Source organism: Stigmatopora argus, chromosome 16 (genome assembly GCF_051989625.1).
Source record: "Stigmatopora argus isolate UIUO_Sarg chromosome 16, RoL_Sarg_1.0, whole genome shotgun sequence".
NCBI lineage: Eukaryota > Metazoa > Chordata > Actinopteri > Syngnathiformes > Syngnathidae > Stigmatopora > Stigmatopora argus.
Window position 1 is genome coordinate 12,390,305 of NC_135402.1, and position 19,330 is coordinate 12,409,634.

General features: G+C 41.4%; 1 protein-coding gene across 8 annotated transcripts in view; it reads right to left on the reverse strand.

The window, feature by feature from the left end:
- Window positions 1-2,922: 2,922 nt before the first annotated feature.
- The window catches only part of palm2akap2 (PALM2 and AKAP2 fusion), a 124,085-nt gene continuing 107,677 nt past the window's right edge, over window positions 2,923-19,330 (reverse strand). For 7 of the 8 annotated variants that reach the window (XM_077622309.1, XM_077622313.1, XM_077622312.1 and 4 more), the window contains 7 exons: window positions 18,833-19,189; window positions 17,780-17,878; window positions 17,572-17,673; window positions 15,814-17,239; window positions 10,521-10,699; window positions 7,716-7,757; window positions 2,923-5,086 (listed from right to left, as the gene is read on the reverse strand). In XM_077622309.1, the coding sequence (XP_077478435.1) occupies window positions 4,955-5,086; window positions 7,716-7,757; window positions 10,521-10,699; window positions 15,814-17,239; window positions 17,572-17,673; window positions 17,780-17,878; window positions 18,833-19,189 (2,337 nt within the window). In that variant the 3' untranslated portion in view covers window positions 2,923-4,954. The remainder of the gene's footprint in view (window positions 5,087-7,715; window positions 7,758-10,520; window positions 10,700-15,813; window positions 17,240-17,571; window positions 17,674-17,779; window positions 17,879-18,832; window positions 19,190-19,330) is intronic. The other variant, XM_077622310.1, reaches the window with a different exon arrangement.

Sequence of the window (19,330 nt, forward strand, 5' to 3'; positions counted from 1 at the left end):
CATGCAAACTCCACAAAGGTGGGCCGACCTGGATTTGAACCCAGGACCCCAGAGCTGTGAGGCCGACGTGCTAACCACTCGTGCCCCCGGGCCGCCCAAAACCGCAACAACAGAAAAATATGACCGAATGATAGTTATAAATTGCCTGCAGTTTGGGATGAAACAGATCCCCAGTTGGCTTGTAGTCAGAAAATGTTCTGTGAATTTCGGCTGCAAATAAATTATGTCAGTGTGTACTTTTTTGTGTGTTAGTTTTTTTTTTTTTGGGCGATGCTCTTTTCTTGTGTGTCATTTATCCCAGCTGAGAAGTTTTTGATGGGTCCATTTAATGTGAAATTTTAACTACTGAGAAGGGTCACGTTGTCAATGACAATATTTGTCAACTCATACTTAGACAACACCGGTACTACTTTTGCTAGCGCTTCAGGCTAGATTTTGCCTGCTGAGTCATTGCTGCACTATGATTCTTTCCGCTTGAAGTTTTTTGATTTCTCAAAAGTGACTATTTCTTGGGCAATTTTGCTTTGTTTTAAAAATGAAAGTTTATTTCAGATAATGACAGATGCCAATACATTCTATACAGTTTTTTGTTTGTTTGTTTCTATGTGGAAATGTATCAATAATCATTAAACTTGGATGTAGACCTTTTATTCATGGCACCACTGAAGAATGATTAAAATTATTTTATTACAAATGTATATAAATGTGGTATATGTTGAAACAACTAAATAAATTTATTTGACATTTATCCACTCAGATTTTAATCCTGTTTACAGTATCGTCATTTTAAATAACAGGTGAAATAATGGTTACAATAAAATTTGTAGTATTGCATATGTTATATCAGCTCTGGCACAGATAATGAGGTTTTTTTTTTTTTTTTTGCTAATGTCTTAGTATACTTGGTTCATGATTGCTTACATTAACACAACTGCTTGCTTCATTCTCTTGTGTTGATGATTTTGGCTGTTTAGAAAGAGTGCTTTAGTTCTTGTCCACGTAGTGCCTCTCGGCCGTAACCTCTGTCTTCGGGACGCATGGGGCTAGACCAAATCCATCCCACAAGACTGCAAAGGGATTTTTTTTCTTTAGCTATATAACGTCTCAAATCGACGTCATTGAGTATAAAGGGACCGGACCCCGCGTATCAGGGGTTCCGGAGCCCCATACTCCCGGAGTACCCCCCACAAGACTACCCGGGGGACACGGTTGAACGCCTTCTCCAGGTCCACAAAACACATGTAGACTGTTTGGGCGAACTCCCATGCCCCCCGAGAACCCTGCTGAGGGTGTAGAGCTGATCCGCTGTTCCACATCCAGAATGAAAACTAAACTGCTCCTACCGAATCCGAGATTCGACCTCCCGGTGGACCCTCCTCTCCAGCACCCCAGAATAAACTTTCCCGGGGAGGCCGAGGAATGTGATTCCCCTATAATTGAAACACACCCCCCGGTCTCCTTTTTTTTAAAAAGGAACCACCAATCTGCCAATCCAGAGGAACTGTCCCCGGTGTCCACGCGATGGTGCAGAGGCGTGTCAACCAAGACAGCCACACTTCATTCTCTTTGTCATGAGCTAAGCTATCGTAAAAGGTCTTGGCTTTGGTTCTAATCATTTTGGTATCCAGAGGAGTCATCTCACTATATCCTAGATCCAGACCAACTTAACGATGATTTTATTCTTCGTGGTTATCGAATGTTCACTTCTTTCTTCTTGATGTAACGTACGGTATATTCATTTATGATGGATGAGATGACGCAGGACGTTTAAGAACCATTTTCAATGCCGATACAAAATCCATACAATGCTGGAAGCGCCTCAGTCTTTCTGTGCGCAATGGGAAATGTAATCCGAAGAATTGGCAAGAGGCCCTTCTCGGCTGCTTGTATTATTCGGCGCGTCATTCTTCTTCTACGGTGAAATTTCTCTTCTTCTGCGCTGAGTGCCACCCATTTCAGCGGGGAAGAAGAAGCTATGCCCTGACCTCTGCCCTTTTCACCGCCATTTTTTACCTCTTCTTCCACTTGCGAGTTTCAGCGTGGATTTTGACATTTTTCCGAACTTTTGTTGTATTTAAGACAAAAAAGTGGTGAAGGACTCCAGTACAGTCATACCTCTACTTACGAAAGTAATTGGTTCCAGAACTTATTTTGTAACTTGCATTTTTGTAATGATCAAAAAGTGCCCCACGTTTGTCTGAGATGTGAGAAACAGACAAAAATGAAAAAATATCAGAAAATTATTTATTAATTTATTAAAACGAATAACAAGTATTCAAAATTCTATTTGTGCAGTTGTATACAGTACAGTAAGGAGGAAGCTAACGTTAGCAGACAAACACATCTAAACAATTTAAAATTGGGATAAGCGGAGGACAGGGCAGTGGCTTCCACTTGCGAGTTTCAGTGTAGATTTTAAAAATTTTATGAACTTAAAAAAAATATATATTTCAGTGCTGAGTTCGTTGTTTTCTGCCATTTTCCTAATAGCAAACGGAAGACAAGGGCGTGGTGGCTTCCGCTTGTGAGTTTCAGCGTGGATTTTCACATTTTTATGAACTTACAAAGAAAAATTTTATTAAAAAGAGATTTCCCTCAGAAAAAAAATCTGCCGTGTAGTGAAGCTGCCAAAGTTGAAGCGATATTCGAGGGATTACTGTATACATTACGCTCATAAAACAATTTTTAACGCTTATGGTATTTCACATTACAATTATGGAATTGGGGCTGCAATCTAATGCTAAAGTCAATGGTCTACTCGATCTGGGCTGATGAGACGTTTAGGGAGCGAATTGGCCATCATAGTTCATTTCGAACTTTTTTGGTAGACTGATGTCTTTCAAAGCTTTAGGAATCAGAATGCATGTTTTGATCTGAAGATCTCAAGTACACCTGCTATGATACACACAAATAACCACTAAAAAGTTTTCAAGTTTTGTATTTAATGAGAAAATATTTATAATATATATAATAGGCAAATAACTGTGAACCATACATGTGCTATAAATTGGAACACAATATAAACATAAGAGTGGTTAACATAAGCCCGGAGGTTATAAAGAGAATTGTACGGTTGCAATGTCGCACACTGAAGCAACTTAGGTCAAAACCAAAGGTACTATCATTTCCAAACAAAAATACATCATCTTTGCATCGAGAACTCAAACAAAATAAGATGCATATTCACCATTGAGAATTGCAAACACATTCAATGCAACTTGTGTGAAGCAGCAATATGTTTTGTATCACTAGACACTAGAAAGCTTGAGCTACAACAAACAAACAAACAAAAAAGCTTTTGTTGACAAATGTTTTTTAAAGTCAGTGAGCAAGAATCAACTGGTGCTGTGAAAGCATCTGATTAAGCCTCTAAAATGACAATGCCCTGGGAATTTTTCATCCTGGAGTGCACTTTATAAAAACCCACATCAGCACAGCAATTATACATTTGAAGGGACAATTCATTTAAAATATTTTTATCCACAAAATATATTATTAAACGTGCATTAAATATGAGGGGCAGCCTTAGTAGAGTGAAACACCTCGGCACTTTCCGTTTTTACTCTGGTTTCTTTGACATAAATGAAAAAGAAGAGTAATTTAAAGCTAGGCTAATGTCTTAATAAATACAATCGAGGCTGGTGTGTAGGATAACTGCAATTCCCAAACTAGTGTTTGTAATGCATTCTAGCTGGGGATTTGATTGAGTGTCAGCATTGGGGCAGGCAGGCAGGATAGTGTCTAGCTCGAGGACACTTGGACAAAACACTGGCTGGTCAAAAAGGCGACTACTGTTTTCAAATCATTCTCACCGCAGTCTTGATATTCTAAGGCCGGAATATCAAACAATCTGAAAAATGACAAAGGAGTAGAATAATTTTGCTGCCACTTTTCAGTTCAAGTGGTATAGAAACATGCGGAAGTATAAAAAATCTTAATTAAGTTTTTAATTCCTTAAATTATTCTGGGTTTTACATTCATTCCGGATGTCCACATTCAGTCACTGGGTTTCGTTATATTGTGTAGAGACCATTTCTTGATTAATACTATTTCCTTAAATAGGGGAAATGGTCCTCTCCCATATTCATATAAAACGAGTTGTTCTCTAAAACATTTGTTGCTGCACCATGAAAAGCTAGCGAATACAGTATAATAAGTACACTGGAATACATGTGCATTTGTCATATATGTAGCCCTACCTCAGTTTTAGACAACAGCTGACAAAAGACACTGTCAAGAAAAAAAGAAAAAAACAATGGTAAAATAAGTGATTTTAGACTATATATACCGAGTATATACAGTAAGTAATCCAACCCCCTTATGAAGACACGATAAACGAGTTTGACCTTGCCGTCATCCTATTTAAGTCTAATACCAATGAAGTCTTCAATAAGTAGTGAGTACTGATAGAGCATAATTTATCGTAAAGTGTTGCTTCTATTCCTAAAAATTAAACTGTGACTATACTGGATTGGAGATTACAGTACATCATCATATGCGTCAGCTATCCAAGAGTCTAAGGCCAAGAGGTCAAGCCAGTACTTTTCCAAGATGCAATGTAGTAGTAACCTGGAACTCTCAGCAAAAACAAAGCCTTCTACGTATATTGAAGACGAATATCAAACGATTCTAGCCTCACATCTAGACTAATTTAGTGGACGACTGGTGGTCGTTAAGGGAACCAGACTTTCAGTGACTCAGGCTACTTTTCAAGTGAAAATCGATGTATTTAAGTTACTCCCTATGGATGCTTAGCAACCACCATTCCGAAACTTTCATCCCAAATTAAACTTCTCTCCTCGCCTTCTCACTTTCGTCGCCTACATTCTGATACACCTGCAGAATCCAAATTCAAACTCCATTGGTCAGCCCAGAGGGTCACGTGATCATCAGAACACTAATAGTAAAATAAATACTGTTTCCTCTGGCTGTCCTTTATTTCCGCATCTTTTTTTCACTCTTCTTCTTCTTCTTCTTCTTCCTCCTCCTCCTCCTCTCCTTCTCCATCCTCATTTGCATATATACCAGCTTCCCACTTGAGCGCCATATCACTTTTCCTTCTGGTTATGCGAGTGGCCTCCAGCACCTATTTGAAAAAACAAAAATCACCTATTACTTCCTACTGCTGGCAGCATAATATCAAAATTATGCATGCTCTCCTAGACATTAACATGCACTGTCAACAACAGTGGGCACTCTGGGTTCACTACAGTTATCCCTCCATTATCGCGACCTCCCTTATTGTGAATTCACTATTTCCAGATTTTTTTCTGTTATTATTTATTAAAAAATATTTGTTTCTGTTATTAATTATTAAAAAATATTTTTTTAACTTCAGTGCTGAGTCCTAGCAACAAGAGTGGCTTCCGCTTACGAGTTTCAGCATCGATTTTCGCATTTTCATGTACTTTAAAAAAATAAAAAATAACATGTGAAAATCCATGCTGAAACGTTGAAGCGGAAGCCAATCTTTCTACTAGGACTCAGCACTGAAGTCACCGCTATTAAAAAATATGTTTATTTTTTTTAATAGCGGTGACCCTACTTTGCAATTTTTCGATTATCAAGGCCATGTCTGGTCTACATTAACCGCGATATTCGAGGGATTACTGTACCACCACGATGTTACCTATCACTACTGTTTAATATATTAAAATAAAACCTCTATATTGCAAGTGAGTCAGTTTACATACTATCTTTTGTGACGTGAACAAACATTTGAATGATCATTGCTTTGGTTGGGCTTGTGTGCAAAAAATTGACATACAATGGCACTCCCAATTCACTTTACAGCAAGCAGAATTTTGGCAGATTAATAAAGCGATTTCAAGCAGTTTAATGCCACTGCCAGTTGAAGGTTACACTCAAACCAAACTAAATGAAACAATTTTCACTGCATTTAAAACAATTGTACATACAATACATTGTAGCTTTGTCTTAGGAAAGTCTATTAAGTGTTGTGAACAAAAATCACAGGAAATATAGCCAGACTAGATAAAGGTTTTCATCACCCAAAAAAGGTAATTCGATACATATCTCGCTCGATACGTAGGGTACAATACAATTGAAGAACAATTTGATTTCAAAATGGAGCGCTTCAAATTGCCTTGAGTTAGTGGGATAATAATTCAGTGGGAGTATGATTTGAATCAATATACAGAGCTCTTTTTTATGTGTGGCGCAATGTTTTGTATACAATTATCAATTTATGAACGAAATTGTCAGCAGAGTAAATGTAACATTTTCTTTAAAATGATAGTATCTTAAAGAACATTATTTTATTCTTTTCTATTTGTGTCATTTTGTCTCGATTAATAAGATGCAAACGCAAGTATGAGCCCTCAAAAGATCCACATATCCAAGTCAATTAAAATTAAGTTAAACAATTTAAGGATATCTGTTGTTCACTTTTCTGAAGAGGGAACATGAGGTTTCTGACTACCATATTTTCCAGACTATCAGTCACACTTTTATTCAATGTTTGGCTGGGCTTGCGAATAAGACTCAAGTTTGACTTAGTATGTGTTTTTTTCATCTGTGTTATGTTTACGGATGCATATTCAGCCTGTTGTTCTCCATTCTACTATTGTTAATTTAACATATGTTTATTCTTAGTTTCTGATCAAATAAAAAATTGCCCTCCCAAAAATGTGATTTATACTCCAGGCTGACATATACAACTTTTTCCTCTTCATTGTGTAAGTTTTGGCTTGTGCCACTTTTCCTCAGATGGGACTTATAGTCCTGAAAATATGATAATTGTCAGTCCTTTAACATCCTGTTTCAACATAGGTCTGGCAATGGCAGTGAGAGGACTTAACCTGGCGTTCACATGTGTGGACCTCACATTTTTGGTTGTCAAAGACTACAAAGTTAAATTTTGGAGCACAAGGGCCTTGAGTCCACTTATGAGGTGGACATCAATTTTTTTCAGAACATCCATCATGTAAAAAAATAATTCTTTGTTTTTACGCTCATGAGTTCCCAATATCAAAGAGAAAATAAAAATGCATGCCTTGCAAGAGTCTTAGGAGGTTAATCAAAGCCTCTACACAAGAAACTGTTGTTGAAATGTTTGTGTGTGTGTGTGTGTTTGTGTGTTTGTGAGTTTGATTGTAGTATTTTAATCTTAACGTGGTGATAAATGTCAGACACACAGGCAGCATATTATTTCACCTTCTCGCTTTGTGGATGCTACACTGCCCACTTAACTTTGTTATACAAAGAGACTGGAGTGTACATTTGAGTAATCTAAGTTAACAAAAAGTAAACATGATGGCTGATGATTTCTTAAAATATTCTTAGATTTAAACCTATCCTCTTATGCATTCATTGTGGTGTGGTGGGTCAAACATCACTCCAAATCAAAGGACAAGCGCATGCATCAACAACACCATTTTAAAAGTGGACCACACACACAAACCTGGGACATATATTTCTTTTTTAGATGCAAATGAATCAGAAATAATGCACTGTTTACTGCAGAGTTTTTGTGTATACCAGAACAAAATCATACTAGTTGTTTTGGGCTTTGGGTTGTCCAGTTAGAGCATGAGTTCAAAAGCCTCATTGTACTCATGGCAGCACATTCATGTCTTTTATGACCTTCTGAATCTGACAACAAAAATGAAAATTCAGTTTACATTGCACAAGCACTGTCCCAGGTCTGCCGATAATAAAGGTAGCAATCAGGGATTTTGGTGTGTGACAGGTACCTCAGTGGTTGTTACTTCATTTGCCAGCAACAAACGGGCATACTGAGTAAGCAGCAGGAGAGAAGCAACAATACAATGGAATCAACACACAAGATGCCACGATGGACAAAAATGGAAAACAACAATCTTATATTGTTGGAGTTATGCACACATAATTATCATTTATCATACATTTGCTACATTTAGTACAAGCTTTGCCCGAATTTGAATGCATTCTTGTTTTAGACAAAGAGTTGCCATCATTTCATTTCTTGCCACCAATAAAAGATGTTTTGTTTATCCTTATTCAAAACGTGACAAGCCAAAATCCCTAGGGGTCCACATCTCTGCTGATCTCACTTGGGCGACAAACACCACAGCACTCGCCAAGAAGGTGCAGCAGAGGCTACATTTTACTTTGGGAATGACAAAGGGCATCATAAAAGACAATCCACATCCTGGCTTCCACCTATTCAACCTGTTGCGCTCTGGCAGGCGCTACAGGACCATTGCAACCAAGACAAACAGACTCAAGGAACGTTTCTTCCCAAGAGCTGTCACCAGACTCAACTTGAGTTCTGCACCTAGGACAACCTAATCAAAACTTATCTTGCACTGCACTAAAACTCCATAGACTGCTAACCACTTTAGTCACTTTTGTACCTACTTATTTATGTGACCATATATTCATGTTGACTACAACTTATTTATTATGTTGACTAGTACTTACTCATTATGTTGACTACAACTTATTTATTATGTTGACTAGTACTTACTCATTATGTTGACTACAACTTATTTATTATGTTGACTAGTACTTACTCATTATGTTGACTACAACTTATTTATTATGTTGACTAGTACTTACTCATTATGTTGACTACAACTTATTTATTATGTTGACTAGTACTTACTCATTATGCTGACTACTGATTTATGAATTACTTATTTATTGATTATTTAGTTTTATATACATTAGTACCTTACGAGTGCCCCAACATACGAGAAATTTGAGATACAGTCATATAATAATCGGACATAGGCCCTGTCGATACCTTGAGATAAGAGCTTAATGCATTCCGGGACTGAGCTCGTATGTCGATTTACACGTATCTCAAATCAATGTTTCGCATAGAAATGAACAAAATACAAATTAATTTTTGATATTACAATGAAAAAACATGTTAATGGTTGTAATTCACCATCGACTAACAGAGTAACAAATAACTAGTGGTTATGATGTTTAATAATAAAATGAGACATGATTCAATACAATGCAGAGTTTGTGGATGGGAGAGAGAGAGAGACTTGACGGATGCGCTCGTAACGTAACATAAACTTTAAATTTAACTCAAATGAACTTAGATTCCTATACATACACACTTAAAAAAAAACTTTTAATCTCAACGTTACACTAAATTTAAACCTTCTTGTCCAATAACCAGGACAAACAAGATAATGTATTCCACCGCGGCTTTCAAGGCAAACTCATACGTATTGGCGAGCCAGCTCAGTCACGTGTACACTACTCATGTTTTTCGATGATTTTATGTCTAATATCGATTGTCATCATATGCCCTTTCTTTGCAGTACCCTTCATTGCACCGGCCGGCTTGCTTTGGACCCATTGTCTTTCCGTTAATCCTGCACTGACTAACGCAAATAAACACGGAAAAAATGTCAGGCTCTGTTTGCCCCGCCTCCACCCTGAGTTTCAGATGCAACCTATCGATGGTAGTTTGCTTTTGTATTCCCTTCAAAATATTCCGAAAATTATGCACACAAATATCCTCACAAACGCACGGCCACTTGCCAACAAGTAGTGTATATAACTCTCGTATTAGCGATCGCCTCGCAATTCGCAATGACTAACGGGAAAAAAAACACTGAAAAAATGCAACGCTCCACCCAGTGCTCGCAGAGACATTACAAGAGGGAGTTGCAACCAGAGAGACATTACACGAGGGAGTTGCGGGGAGAGATACAGTGCCCATGATGTTCTTATGAGCTGCCTCTCGCGTCCGCTGTCTGCTCGTATATCAAAATTTGTCTCGTATCTCAAGATAAATATTTGCCCGAAATTTTACTCGTATCTCAATTTTCTCGTATGTCGGGCCACTCGTATGTCGAGGTACCACTGTATCCATTTTTTGGTGTTTTTTTCAGAGGGTGGGAGCGAATTAATTTGTATTTAGTTCATTTCTATAGGAAACGTTGATTTGAGAGACAAGCAAATCGACGTACGAGCTCGGACCTGGAACCCATCTCAAGGTATTACTGTATTGTTATTATTTAATGATTATTTATTTGTCTGTTTGTTTGTTGTTGTTATTTGTGCACTTCATGGTGAAGCTTTAAATGTCATTATACTTGTATAATGACAAAAGCATTAAATTCAATTAAACTCAATGTAATGCACGGTGGATTCATTTATGGTGACGCAGGACGTCAACGCCGATTAAAAATCCAAACAATGCTGGAATAGGCTCGCCGTAGTCTTTGTGTGTGCGATGCGAAAGAGGAAAAGGCAATGGCTGTTCTTTGGGGTACAATTCTTCTACAGTGAAATTCCCTTCTTCTTCTGTGTTGATTACCACCCATTTCAGCGCGAGTTTCAGCGTGAATTTTGACATTTTTATGAACTTTAAAAACAATTATACTCAATATAATAAACCACGATGTACTGAAGCCACGAATGTTGAAGCCGCGAACTAGTGAAGGATCACAGTGTCACTCATTTTATGGAGTTAACAGCTGTGAAGTTTTTCTTCATCTTTACTTAGCTTTGCAAGTTAATTTTAATGACTGCATACTTTCAATACTTACTCTGTTGTCCTCAATTTTCTCCCTTCTCTTCACCTTGTGTGTTTCATAATCTTCCATGAGAGTCTGCATGAAGTTTTTTGGTCTAGATCCTCCAGAGTCTTCACTGCCAGCATCAGATAGGGCTCCCTCTGATGGGGAAGGTGAAACAGGGGGAGCGGGTTGAACCTTCTCGATCTTTCCTATGACGCAAAAGTGTAAATAAACAATGTAAGCATAGTACACAAACAGGTACACTCATAATTTCAATTGTCCAATTGGAACACAAATTGTCATTGAGATATAGGTTATGATATAGATATAAGTGTACACCGACCACGCGTCTGCGCGAGCAGCGGTCAGAGGCTCTCTCTATTTGTGCACTCTTCATGTGTTTTGTGTGTCTTGTTGTTTGTCAAAACCGGACTTTAAATTTAGCTATAACCGTTTGGACTTATTGAACATCGGTTACCAGCAGCGAAATATGATTTCTAGCAACTTTCACCGGGAACATAGCATACCGGAAGAGATCGCGGCCCCATGCTTTGTTATCGGGACTGATCGTTGAAAGAGAAAGCGAGGAGAAAGAAAACAGAAGCGATGTTGTCGAGTGGGCGTGTTGTGTGAGCTCACGAAGCAACCACTCAAACCTCCGGTTCCGAGCATATATCCCTCCAACGTCAGATCCATTGTAAACAAAACGGACAATTTGGAATTAGAGTTCACTGCTAATCACTACGTACGCGAATGCTGCATGCTAATAATCGCAGAGACGTGGCTTCACCCACAAATACCCGACGCTACCGTGCAGCTAGCAGGAGGCACGCTACTCAGATCAGACAGGACATTCGACTCGGGGGGAAAAAAGGTGGTGGGCTTTGCATTTCTGTGAATGAGGGATGGTGTAACAATAGCAGTGTTCTGGTTAGTCGCTGTTCGCCAGATGTCGGTGAGATGCAGACCCTTCTTTCTGCCAGGAGAGATTGCCGTTGTTATCATTACTGCTGTCTACATCCCACCGGACGCTAAGGGAAGTACCGGTCTCTCTTCATTAATGGACACAATAAACAATCACCAGAATGCCTACCCAAGTGCTGCACACATAATTGTAGGAGATTTTAATAAGGCAAATCTCAAAACTGTTCTGCCAAAATTTTACCAACACGTGAATTGTCCAACAAGAGAGGAAAAAACTGGATCATGTTTACTCGAAGATCAAAGGTGCATACAGAGCCATACCACGCACACACTTGGGACAGTCAGATCACGCCTCTTTGTTCATGGCTTCAATTTACCCTCCCTTTAGCCGACAATCAAATCCACAAAGACGTGCCATTATCACATGGCCTGACAACGCCCTCCCCCGACTCCAAGACTGCTTTGAACAGACACAGTGGGAAACTTTCCACCATGAGGACCTGGGAACCTTCAAAGACACAGTACTGTCTTACATCAAGTATTGCATGGCTACGGTCACTGTGGAGAAGACCATCCAGGTGTACCCAAACCGGAAACCGTGGATGACCAGCCAGGTCCGATCACTCCTCCGGGCCCGGGATGCAGCCTTCAGATCCGGTGACAGGGCACTCGACAGCGCAGATCGCGCCAAACTGAAGAGAGGCATTAAGGCTGCCAAAGCAGACTACAGGGGGAAGATAGAAGGGAAAGTTGACGACCCCCGAACGATGTGGCAGAGCATACGGACCCTAACAAACTACAAGGGCCGTGCTGCGACTCCTGTGGACTCAGATGCGGCAATCACAGAGGACCTAAAACAACTTTTTTGCCCTCTTTGAGTCCCAAGCCCACCACCCAGTCACACCACATAAACCTCGAGTACATCCCACACCAAGCTCGGGACGAAGCCCCACCCCACTCATAGTGGAGGTAGTGGATGTGAGACGTGTGCTCCGAGCAGTCAACCCGCGGAAGGCCACAGGACTGGATGAAATACCAGGCAAAGTACTTAAGGCCTGTGCTGACCAACTAGCTCCAGTCTTCACGGACATTTTCAACCTTTCACTGGAACAAGCCTCCGTCCCAGCCTGTACCCAAGAAGGAAGTCACCCGCTAACAATCTGGGCAACTACCGCCCAGTAGCTCTCACACCAATCATCACTAAGTGCTTTGAAAAATTGGTACTTGTCATAGAATCGCCTCCAGTGTGCAGCGTGGTCGGACCCAAAGATGCAGGAAGTAGACGGAAACAGGAGTGCTGGTACACAAAACTGAAGGTTTTAATCCCCAGCATCTCGGGGAGGGGCACGCCACCCTGTTCTCGTCAGTAGGGAGTAAAAGGATTCCTCCGCAGTCAACGGTCGAGAGTCTGTGACGCGGGGACGGTTCACAGGAGCTTCACTCCACCTCGCCTGCCGGGTAGAATGGGAGGGAGAGAGGAAGGCCTATTTGTCCTCGGAGTCGGAGCCCAGGAGATTAACGAGCTCCGGGCCGTACTCGTAATCAAACAAATCGGAGTCCGAGTCCGCTTCAAAAGTAAAACGTTTTTCTGTGGAGGGAGGCGAAGACAACGATGAGTGTCTCATGGGGGAATAACAAGGGAGATGTGTGAGCGGGTAGGCAGGCGGGGGGTTGACGGCAGTCGGGTGACGGGCTGGTCGTCTTCGGTGTTCACGCCAACGATGTTGGCCTCCCGGCGGCTCACGGGGAGAAGCCCAGTAAGCAATCACACACCGTAGGTATGATCCTGCTGGGTTCATTATTGGTCGGAGCATTCTGTCATAAATCGCCTCGAGTGTGCGGCGTGGTCGGACCCAAAGATGCAGAAAGTTGACGGAAACAGGAGTGCTGGTGCTCAAACTGGTGAAGGTTTTAATAAGAACTAACAGAAAAGCCATACAAACTTAGGACTTAGTAAAAATCAATGAAGAAACAAACCTAACGGGGATAGAACGTACGCACGGACAGGGAGACAACATGACCAAACGCAAGCAATACTCCGACAACAGGCATACCAGAACGCAACGAATAACGAATGGATAATTATCAATCAAACACACCTGGTCACATAAGGAAGGGTAGTGAAACGGGACACACATTACCCAGACAGCACACACAAGGGAGAAACGCACACACCTCCACCAAACTCCCAGACAAAACATGACAGTACTGAAATACATCAAAGCCTGTCTTCCCCTCATCCACGACCCACATAAGTTTGCATATCGGCTGAACAGATCCACCGAACATGCAATAACTACCGCCCTCCACGCTGCACTGCGCCACCTTAAGAATAGAGGGAGCTATGTCAGGATGCTTTTCATCGACTACAGCTCAGGACATTCTTATCCCCAAGTTTCCCAACCTGGGGCTCCCACCTTCCACATGCTCCTGGATTGAGGACTTTCTGATCAATCGACCCCAGCACGTGAAGCTGGGTCGCCACCTCTCATTTGCCCGAACGACCAGCACTGGCTCACCCCAAGGCTGTGTACTGAGTGCACTACTCTACTCGCTCTATACAAGACTCCAGACGCACACACCCTGATAACATCATTGTGAAATTTGTGGACGATACAACGGTGGTGGAGATGATCACAGAGGAGAATGAGACGGCCTACACAGATGAGGTCCTTAGACTCAGCAAGTGGTGCGCTCTCAACAACTTGGTGCTGAACGTCTCCAAAACAAGAGAACTCATCCTGGACTTCCGAAGGAACAAGGCTGCTCCGTCGCCCCTGTATATCAATGGCAAATGTATGAAGCAAGTATAGACTTTCAAATTCCTAGGAGTCCACATCTCTGCTGATCTCACTTGGGCGGCAAACACCGCAGCACTCATCAAGAAGGCGCAGCAGAGGCTCAGGAAGGAACATTGAGTCTGCAATTGAGAGCATGCTGACCTACGCTGTATCAGTGTGGCACTCAAGCTGCACAGCTGACTGAAAGAGACTGCCGAGGGTGATCAACAGCCCAAAAGATCACCAACTGCCCCCTACCCTCCCCGTCCAGCACCTACGAATTCCAGTGCCTTAGAAGGGCGGAGAGCATTTTAAAAGACAATACACATTCGGGCTTCCACCACTTCAACCTGCTGCCTTCTGTAAGGTGCTAAAGAGCTATAACTACCAAGACAAACAGACTCAAGGACAGTTTCTTCCCAAGAGCTGTAACCATACTCAACTCAAGTTCTGCACCTAGGACCTAATCAAGACTTATTACTACTACTTGTATTTCTTATGTTGAACACTTATTTATCTATTACTATTTTGTGATTATTTATTTATCATTACTATTTAGTGGTCATTTATTTATCATTACTATATTTGATTTTCTGTGTTTGCTTGTTTGTTGTTGCGTCCATAGACTTAGCGAGTGGTGCATCAAGGTGCTGAACGCCACCAGAACCGCGAAACTCATCCTGGACTTCAGACGGAACAAGCCCGCTCCGCTCTGCTGACCTCACTTGGACTACTTATTTATTTCTTATTTATTTCTTATTTATCTTTACTATATATAGATTTTCTTTGTCTGCTTGTTTGTTGTTGCGTCCATAGACTCGGCGAGTGGTGCAACTTGGCGCTGAGCAGCTACAAAAACCATAGAACTCATCCTGGACTTCAGGCGGAACAAGCCCGCTTCACTCTGCTGACCTCACTTGTACTACTTATATATTCATTTCTTATGTATTGATTATTTATTTGTCTGTCTGTTGTTATTTGTGCACTATGTGGTGAAAGCTGTAAATCTCATTATACTTGTAGAATAACAATAAAAGCATTCAATTCAATTCTATTTAACTTCTGCGTTAAATCTAGCGTTCCGCACATCTTACCGTATTTATCAGAGTATAACGCGCACAATTTTGTAACCAAAAACCGAAGCAAAGTTCGGGTGCGCGTTATCCAAAAATGTATTAAAACTGTGGCTATTCCCGGGAAAAGGCTCCGATGACCAGGCAGGGCACGGAGGATAAACTGCCCTGGCACGGGGTCGGGCACGAAGGATAAGCGGCCCTGGGAAAAGGCTCCGATGACCAGGCAGGGCACGGAGAATAAACTGGCAAATAAATGTTTAAAAATGCCTTTCTAGCAGAGGCGAGTGCACACAAATGCTGAAGTGTTTAATATTTGATTTTAAAGCAACTGCCGCGCTTCCAAATGCCACCGAGGGCGCTCCTTTCCCAGGGAACAGAGCCCTCCCCTTTGATATCGCTCTTTACCTCCAATCTACTTGTTATTTTCCTTCTCCAATACAGATATCTGTCTTAACTCTCTCAATGTGGCCTTGCCTTCTGGATGTTGCTCATCATTGCCTGCATCAGCATTGATGTAGAAGCAGAGCTATTGAAATAACTTACCTGGTGCTGTCCTTGATGTCAATGTGAGTCTCGTTGGCAGGCTATTGCTCTTCAACTTGTCTGCTGGAGGTATCATATTTTTTCTTATTCCTGGTCTTGCAGGACTGCTGCCGGATGAGTTCTTCATGTGACGAATAACAGCTGGTTGTGTCTCTCTCTGTTTCTTCAGTTCTTCCTCTCTATGCTGAGCTGCTCGGATCTCCTCCTCAATCATGGACAATGTGTGCTGTTTCTTGGAGCGAAGGCGGAATGGACCACTCGCCACTTCTGCCTCAGGGCCTTTTGTTGGGACTGCTGTGCTGCGCAGTTCAGCTGCTTCTGAGTACTTACTGAAGTAGCTGAATTCTTCATTTTCTGGGCTCGGCGGAGAAGGGGGATGGTATTCTGTGGGTGGCCTGATTAAGTTTGTTGTGCTCACAGGGCAAGGAGCCGGAGCGGCCGGGATCGAAGAAGCCAGTGCTCTGGTGTAAGAAGACTGGATTTTGATTCTTGGCCCGCCCTCTTTGGATCTCTGCGGCAGAGAGACAGGCTGTGGAGTTGGAAACGATTGCAACGGTTGGGTTGGACTGAATGACTCTTTCTGGGCCACAGGATCTTGTGTTTCTGTCGGGTTCTCCTGAAAAACCACTTCTGGCAGCCGGTTGGGCTGTAGGGATGGGTTAGACGGAGCACTGAAGAAAACAGGTGAATGGAGATGTTCAACTTCCCCAAAAGAGAGAGGGGAGGAAGAGACCGGCACTGGACTAGTTGTTGAACCCGAAGACTGTGAGCTGATAATTAGCGAGGAATCTAAGTTTGGGACAGAAGGCTGCCAGTCATCTCCACTTGTCGAGAGGGCATTTTGGATAATATTTTGGACCAGGACTTCTGCCTGGTATTCCAACTCATCCTCTACGGCAATTCCAGGGATTCGCTCATTGACTGGCGTAACAGGCTGGGGCGTAGACGGTGAGACCGGGGTAAGTGGGAGAGGAGTTGGGGGAAGCGAGGCCCCACTATCTGAAATACTATCCAAACTAAAAAGTGTCGTGTCTTGGGAGCGAACGGATAAATCTTCCAGTCCTGAGTCAGTCTCCTCGGGGTAATAGCTCTGAAGCAACTGGGTCTTTCCTTCTTCATCATCACTTACATTTGTCATCACAGCTCGAATACTGGTAAATTCTCTTGCAACTCCTTCATCAGACCAGGTCACATGGCACTCTCTTGTTTCTGGAACAATGTTGCCGCTCCCAGGATTGCCCTTGGGTACTGACTTGGAGAAGGGTCTTGCAGAGTATATGTGAGGAGTAATGGAATTCTTGGTCCCTTCCCCTTGTAGGAATTGCTTCCTGGCAGATGAAAAGTCAATCTTTTTTTCCAAAATGTCTTCCTTTCTTAATAACTCTGGGTCAAAGGTTACCAGTGTAGGAGGCCCAGTAACTTGGGGCTGTGATTGGGGATCAAAAGACTGAAAGTCAGCGCCATTAAATGACAAAAAAAAGGTCAACAAACCGTAATGTAAGACAGGAATCAAGCACTTACAATGTGCACTGTCCAAGTTATTTAGTAGTGTTTTTTTTATGAAGCAGACTTTTAAAATGTATTTAATGTATGGATTTTTTACCAGCTCATGAGCTGCATGGCCAACAATACATTACAGGTGCAGTCTACATATACCGTTTTCTTGTCAAATTTGGTGATTCCGGCTCATAGCCGGAAAAGTAGGATACAGAAATTCACTTAAACATTGCATATTTTTCAGAGGAAACATTCTGCTACCTGTGTATACATATGAGTTGAATTCTGCTTCTGCGTTTTTCTCTCTTGGTATTTTCGAAGTGACTCCAGTTGTTCAGTGTCTAGCTGCTCCTCCAAAGGAACCTAAAAAAAGAGAGAGAAATCAATCAAAAATCTTCTCAACACATGTTTGATCAATGCTAAATAAATTGATGTATACATAAGAAACCAATATTTAATAATTTACTACCTCTTGTGGTGGGTTCCACCAACGTTGAGCAATACCAGGATTTTTCTTTACTGCCTGATCTCGGATCAACTCCTGACGCTCGCGCTCTAACTCCTGGACCTGTTGGACAGGTAATCCATGATAATTCACATGATACAACAATTGCCTGAGTACCGCAAAATTGGATCACACTCTTTTCCAATCTCTTTAAATTTGGAATAACATCTGCCCTATTGAAACAAATGTATGGCTATCCCCCCTCCGCCTCCATTATCTTAAAGAATTTTCATTATTATAATTAATTTGAAATTTACAATTTTACACAGTGGCAAATAAAGGCCACAGGACACAGAAATTCACCATACATTCGTGTCCCCTACTCTTATTAAGACATTCCGCTGTGGAAATGCAAAAGTGTTTCAAGTTCAGCCCTGTGCTTTCTTAAAAAATATTCATAATCAATTAGATGACCCAATTACCGTATTTTCTTGCATATTAGCCGCCTCTGTGAATAAGACGTACCCTTAAAATTGCCTTAAAATCGTTGAATTTTACAATTTCTCTCGTATAAGACGCCCCCGATTCACAATTATCACCTCCATATTCATGGATTTAATAGGGGGTACAAATGTGTTACTTTGAAGGGAAAATCTTAAGAAAAATCATCGCACGTGGTATTTCTGAGATGCTGTATCAAATCGATTGCTGGATTGCACATTCCTAAAGGGTGTTGCCTGGACGTAGACAAATTAAAAAAGGAAGTCACGTGAGCACTACAACCATGAAGTGTGTGCGTAGCGGTCTGGTTTGTCATCCGTAGGTACGATAGCGGTGCCCTGAGCGAGCGATGGCAGGCACAAGTAAGTGAGTTTTTCCACATTTTATGCAAGATACGGTTAATTTTTTTCTTGAACTTCATTCATAGACGTCAAAATAAATGTATCTTGCGATATGGCGTTTTGGGTTAGGGTTTCGTGGATGTCAAGTCTAATTTGTGCGCATATAAGCCATACACTGGATTCAGCCATCGTTTTTTAGTGATAAATCTGGCGTATATGTGAGAAAATACGGTACTTCATCTGGATTCCGTCTTCTCGTCACTTTGACTTGCTGCTCTTCTCCTGGTGTGAAGAGTTTTGCTGGCTGTCTGTCCTCCTGAAAAGCTCTCAGCTCAAACTTTGCACTGCTCTGGTTCAATTCCTTCTTCAACATATGGCCATTGGTTTTGGATTCATCCGGATGAAGGAGGGTGTTTTGTACTTGACCCTCCACAATGATTGGTTGGTGATTTCCAGGAGAGGAATATGACACACACACAGATGAATAGTTTTCATCCATGTTGATTGGTTTGGTGCACGCAGACGGAGAAGATTTTGTATTTCTTGGTGTGACTGAGGCTGCATCCAGAATCTGATCCAGGTAGTGAATCTCCTGAGAAAAGGAGAGATATTAAAATTAAGGCAAATCGAGAAAATACAGTTTTGTATAGCAAGATTAATAATGATTGCAATTCCTCTTATCAAGCGATAATAAACCTTACGAACACAATGCGGCACATATTTACTTTGTGCT